Source organism: Mus caroli, chromosome 11 (genome assembly GCF_900094665.2).
Source record: "Mus caroli chromosome 11, CAROLI_EIJ_v1.1, whole genome shotgun sequence".
NCBI lineage: Eukaryota > Metazoa > Chordata > Mammalia > Rodentia > Muridae > Mus > Mus caroli.
This window is the reverse complement of record NC_034580.1, coordinates 62,438,418-62,444,643: the sequence shown is the minus strand read 5'-3', so window position 1 is coordinate 62,444,643 and position 6,226 is coordinate 62,438,418. Positions and strand designations below refer to the sequence as shown.

Below are 6,226 nucleotides of genomic sequence, written 5' to 3'. Positions count from 1 at the left end.
TGTGTGTGTGTGTGTGTGTGTGTGTGTTGGGGGTGGGCTTCCTCCTACTCTGACTCTTTAAGTACTTGGGTTAAAAACACATTACAATTAAGCTCTGTTTTTTTCCCCCAGTGTGGATTAGACACCAGTTTAGTTTGTTTTCCCTGAACATGAGTCACCTTTGCTAATTCTGTTAGCGTCAAATCAAGAAGCAGATCAGTGGTAAAGTGAGGCCCTTCTCAGCCTCCACCACTCCCCAGAGTCCACTGTGGAGTTCTGTAAAACGTCACACTCTCAGGGGACAGCCTCTCTAAGTTTGGCCTCAGGGTGTCCACACTGAGACCTAGAAAGATGTCCCTTAATAAAGGACACGGGAGACCAATTCCAGAACCCACCTGAGGTGCTGACATCCTTTCATTATACTTTATTTTTTAAGTTTTATTTTTACGTGCATACATCTATGTGGGTGCATGTCAGATGTGTGCAGGTATCCATGGAAACTGGAAGAAGGCATTAGTTTCCCTGGCGCTGGAGTTACAGGTGACTGCGAGCTACTTGATGTGGATGCTGGGACCTGGGTCCCCTGGAAGAAGAGCAAGCATTCTTAACTGCTGATCTATCTCTTCTCCATGACTATATACTTTACATCCTCTCTGGATTATATCTAGTCCACGAAGCAGTGTGAATGCTGTGTAAATAGTTGCAGTGTTGTAATGTCTAGAGATAAACGATAAATCTGTGTAAGTTCAATATGGGCGAAATTGAAGAAATCATGTCAGTCAATCTACAGTTGGTTGGATCTTTCAGTGCAGACCCTACACATTCTGAAGACCCACTGTATATTTCTTCAAGGCCTTGAAAGGAATTTCAATGGCCAGCCGTGCTTGGGATTCACCAGTTTGGAGCAATTGGTCCCCAGCTGTGTACTTTGCTCGTGGGTGGTACAAAGGAATGTTTGTCTTTTTGTGTGTGTGTGGACTGTAAACAACCGCCAACCTCCACACTGTGTACTCTAGTGTGCTTTACGAGGAGGATCAGTTTTCCATTTCCTGTGGCTCTTGCTGTCTGCCACAGGACTGAGGGACAGCAGAGGGCAGGCCCCACGTCCAGGCTGGGGATAACCCACTGGTGTCTCTGTGGCCCTGGGCAACTCATTTTCTTCCTTGTCTGAGGTTGATGTTGGAAGTGCTGAGTTTCTGGGGAGAGGAAGCAGTATCAGGACCTGCAAGCCAAGTACTCGAAAACTTGTCAAACTTGGGTGGTACCTAAGGGTGGCAGCTGCTCGCATAGACGGGTATTATCCATCAAACACATCAATATCTGTAGGCGTGATATCCTACTGGGGATGGTTCCTTCATTCATTCCATAAATGCTCCCTGAGTATTTGTTACATACAGGGATACAAGAATAACTAAGATCACAAAAGACAAACTATCTGTTCACCAAGAGTGGGAGATTTGCCCTACAGATGCACACAGGCAGCAGGACGTGTTGCATAGTCCCAGCGAGGCCCTCATGACTGATACTTGGTATTATTTGCAGACTGGCAAAATCAACACTGCTCCTCATTCTTTTGATGGGGGTTCATGAGTTCCTCTTCACTTTCTTCACCGACGACCAAGTTCAAGGATTTTCAAGACTTATTCGTCTCTTCATCCAGTTGACCCTGAGCTCCTTCCATGTAAGTAGTCTGACTCATGCTTTGGCTCAGAGAAGAAAGACACACAGGATCCAAACAGAGAATTGAGCAGAGCTGGGGACCAACACACTCTTCTAGTATCAGCGGGCTCTATTGGTGAGGCTCTGTGACATTCAAGGGTGTACAGATGGGGAAGTGTTGTCTAGATCCTGCCGGCATGATTCAGTGACGCAGAAGAGAAAATCGGTCTTGTTCCTGGACTGTAGTAGGTGGTGTGACTCATGACCATATTAACTGTGGGTGTCACCTTGAAGCCTTTTATTTAGGGCCTATTTTTGGCTGTGTTATCTGCAGAGCACCATACAAAGAGGACCATGACCATGCATCCTGTGGCATGTATACACTGCACACAATACTACTAGGGTAGGGAGAAGAGAGTCCAGATTAAGAGGCTCTTAATCCAAACAGATGTGTGTGAACCAAAACTAGAAACAGCAGTTTTGGTGGCCTCGATGCTTTGTTTAACCACTGCTAACATTCTATGAAGCTTAGTGTGACCTTCAACCATGACATTGGTTGGAGTTAGACATCTAGATAGGACATGGGGTTGGAGGTAGCTAAGCTTTGACGTGATGAAGTCTGCTGGGGCCCTGTGGCTTCTTCACACACTCACAACAGCCTGAGCTGGGGCTAGCTTCATTTGATTCGACTTCCTAGGACCTCTGTCTTGTTCTTTTTTTCTGCACTATCAACTGTTTCTTTCTTCCATTTGGTCTGAGGGTCTCTGGCTTTCCACACATTCTTTCCTTGTTATCTCTCCACAAAGTGACTGCTTTATAGATGGCAGGTCAGGGCTCCCAAGAGCATGGAAAAGGGGGCTGCTGGCATTTTAATGCTGAGGTCTGGAGCTGGCATCGTGATGACTTCACTGCATTCTGCAGTTTAAAGCAAGCCTAGAGTGCTCTGGCCTAAAGTGAAGGAGGGTGAGACTGAGGAGGGGTATGGATGTAGAGAGGCGTGGCTCAGGGGCAAAGGCCAGTAAAGGAACAGACCTCAGGCAATAGTATAGGCATGGCCAAAGTCTCCATTCAGTAGTAGTCTTAGAATTAATCAACTTAGTTGGGCAGTGGAGGTACATGCCTTAATCCAAGCACTCTGGAGGCAGAGGCAGGTGGATCTTTATGTGTTTGGGGTCCAGCCTGGCTTACATCTCCAGGGTGAGTCCTAAGACAGCCAAGGCAACAGAAAGAAACCCTGGCTCAAAACAAAAACAACAAAACAAACAAACAAACAAACAAAACTAACAAGAAACCAACTAAACAGAAAACAACCAACCAACCAACCAAACCAAACCAAACCAAAAGCCAAACCAAACCAAACAGAAACAAGACCACCTCCACCCCAAACCAAACCAACCAAACCAAAAAAGAATTAACCAATTTCAACTTCAAATTAACCACTTGATGTTGACATCAAATGGGGCTTCTGGAATGGAGAAGAAAGAACTTGGTGAAATTTCCCTCCCAGAAAGCCTCAAGCACTGGGAAGTATCTCAGTTATTAGAGAGCTGGCTCAGTATGTGTAATGTCTTGGGTTTGACCCACAGTACCACACCATTGTGTAACCTTGAGTGTAACCTTCAGTAAATATTCCCAGCAGCCAGAAAGTAGGGCAGGGTATCAGAACTTCAAGGTCATTCTCCATTACATAGTGAGTTAGAGGCCAGCCTGGGCTATATGCTATGGTACCTCAAAAAATACAGAAATGTCTCCTAGTAACATCAGAAGCTACATCTGTAAAATCTTACCAGTGTGACTGCCTTAACATGATCTGAACAAGGATAAGAACAAGAACAAGAACAAGAACAAGAACAACAACAACAACAACAACAACAACAACAAGAACAACAACAACAACAACAGAAATGCTACATGGACAGAGGAAAGCCCAGAAGGCCTCAACCCTCCCTACTCAAAGAACTACAGGCAATTAAAGAATGCCCAGAGTAGGAGAGGGAGTGAGTCTTCCCCAGGGAAGGGCTCACCAACTGGTTATTCACTATCTAATGGCCATCCCTAAAGATATAAATATGAATAATATTATACTGACTGAGCAGGTTGTATTTAGTAACACACACATACATGAATATAATGACAATTAATGAAAAAAAGGAACTATTATTTTGGAAGAGAGCAAAGAGGGGTATGTGAGAGGGCTTGGAGAGAGGGAAATGGAAGGGAGAAATGGTGTAATTCTATTATCATCTCAAAAGAGAAAGACAAGCCTCACCAAACGAGCAAAAATATAACTTCAGTGTAAAGTAAGCCACCATGCTGGCCTAGAGAGAAGGGGGCAGGAACTGAACTTGATGGAACTGGACAGGAAAGCTGTCAGTCTTAAGTATCTTAGGACACTAGAAATTTACCAAGACAAGGGTCGGTTTCAGAAAGATTACCGAAGCAGAAGAGGGCCAGTGGGAGTCTACTACTGTTTCAGTGAGCATTTTAATCACTGTGTCCTGCCCATCAGTGAGGAGCTCCCGGTGAGAGTTAGCCACTTTTCAGCAGGAGGCCCGTGTGATCTAGAGCAGGAAACTCCATGGGCCTGGGTGGCCATTTTTTTCCAAAGGAGCAGGGGAGACCAATCACAGTCATAGGTAGGGCAGACCTATTCAGAGCTAAAAATAGATTTGGTGGGTTAGCCAGAAGATGAGAGGCAGAGGCTGTTGTGAGGGGCTATCCTCTGTCTCTCAGAAAGACTAAGGTTGTACACATGCCCAAGTTTTCAGACATTCTCAGGACTTGGAAAGAAAGGCTGTGGGATCCCTCTTCACGGGCTGAACCTGGAATGTATTCTCCAGGGACACACAGGATTGATGGCAAAGTATATGGGGACCTTACACCACGAGGTGGTTAAACATGATTTCTGACCAGTCACTGGCTCCCTGTTCAGCTAATATAAACAGGGGCAGGACACTTGACTTATAGGTAAGGATCCAATTTTTCTAAGAGGTTAAAAAAGATGATGATGATGTGTGTATACGTGCCTACATGAGTCTATGTACGCACCATGTGTGCAGGTGTCTAAGAGGCCAGAAGGCACGAGATACCCTGCAACTGGAGTTACAGGCAGTTGTGCATTTCGTGGTGGAAGTGCCAGGAACTGAACCCAAATCTTCTGCAAGAGCAGTAGGCATACTTAACCACTTAAGCCATCATCTCTCCAGCCCAAGAACCTACATTTTAAAAATGAGCGCAGATGCCAGTGGCTGTAAATGTAGGGAGATGGATATCATGGAAGTAATAAAGTTACTAAACCAAAAGTCAGACCACTCAGTGATGAGGAGGGGAGTAAGATAACAAAGTATCTAAAACCCTATGGAGGGCCATGGCTCACACTGGTAATCTTAGCTCTCCACAGGCCGAAGGAGAAGTGTTAGGAGTTTTGGGCTAGCCTGCTCTATACAGGGTTTCCCAGGCTAGCCTGAGGTACAGGGCAATACCTTGTTTGATCTATGCTTCTTGGAAAAGAAACATACAGAGACAACAACAGTATTAGTTTGGGGATCTAAAGTTAGGAGACAAAGAAACAGGAATGTGTGACCTGTACTGAGGGAAAAAAAAGACATCAATGCCAATTCTCCGAAAAGTATGATGGAGATTTCCACAGAACAGTGCCCTCTCAGAACTAAGGTGGCAGAAGAAGGAAAGAGTGAACATGAAGACAGGTCTGTGGAGATGAGCTTATCGGCTTAACAGAGAGAAAACAGTAAAGAAATGACAGAGCTTCGATAACCCATGTGGTGCCCTGGGGAAGCAATATGTGTGCATAGGGAGTCCTGAGAAAGCCGAGACAAGAAGTGGGAGGGAAAATGTGCAGAAGCGATGCTGGGAAACTTCCCAGACTGGATGAAACATTGAATCCATGTGCACAATGGGCTGGAAGCAGCACCAAACAAGGGTTATTCACATCCCGAGACCCTGAAGTCAAAACGCTGAGGTACAAGGCCTAACTCCATGGTCATAAGCCGGCAATCCTAACACTTAAGTGGCTGAGGCAGGAGGATCACAGACTCAGGGCCAGCCTGAGTAGGAGAGCAAGATCTTATCTCACAAACAAGACACACTCTTTAATATGGCAAAAGACTAGAGGCTCTTTACACAACTGTGCCAGCCAGCTGAGCTGGAAGGCAGAGGTGTGGCAGAGCATGAGGAGGGCTAAGAACAAGATGTCAATTAATAGCTCTAGTGCTTGCGAAACTGTCCCAGGATGAAGGTAACATATGTTCTCTGGTAGATAAAGACTGAGCAAATTTGCTGACAGTCCCACAAGTGGTTTCAAAGGAAATCCTTCAGTCTGGAGGGGAAAAAAGACAATGTACAGTAACTCAAATTCACAAGAAGTTAAAACGCTGCCAAATATAGGTATATATAAATAGGAGAGACAACATAGTACATTGATTTTTTTCTTTTTTCTTTTTTTTTAATTTTTAATATTTTTATTACATATTTTCATCAATTACATTTCCAATGCTATCCCAAAAGTCCCCCATAGCGCCCCCCACTTCCCTACCCACCCATTCCCATTCTTTTGGCCCTGGCATTCCCC

General features: G+C 45.0%; 1 protein-coding gene across 1 annotated transcript in view; it reads left to right on the top strand.

Moving 5' to 3' along the window:
* Glp2r (glucagon like peptide 2 receptor) overlaps positions 1-6,226 on the top strand; it is a 64,394-nt gene that overhangs the window by 50,294 nt on the left and 7,874 nt on the right. The window contains exon 11 of the mRNA XM_021178184.2: positions 1,522-1,660. Coding sequence (XP_021033843.2) covers positions 1,522-1,660 — 139 coding nt within the window. The remainder of the gene's footprint in view (positions 1-1,521; positions 1,661-6,226) is intronic.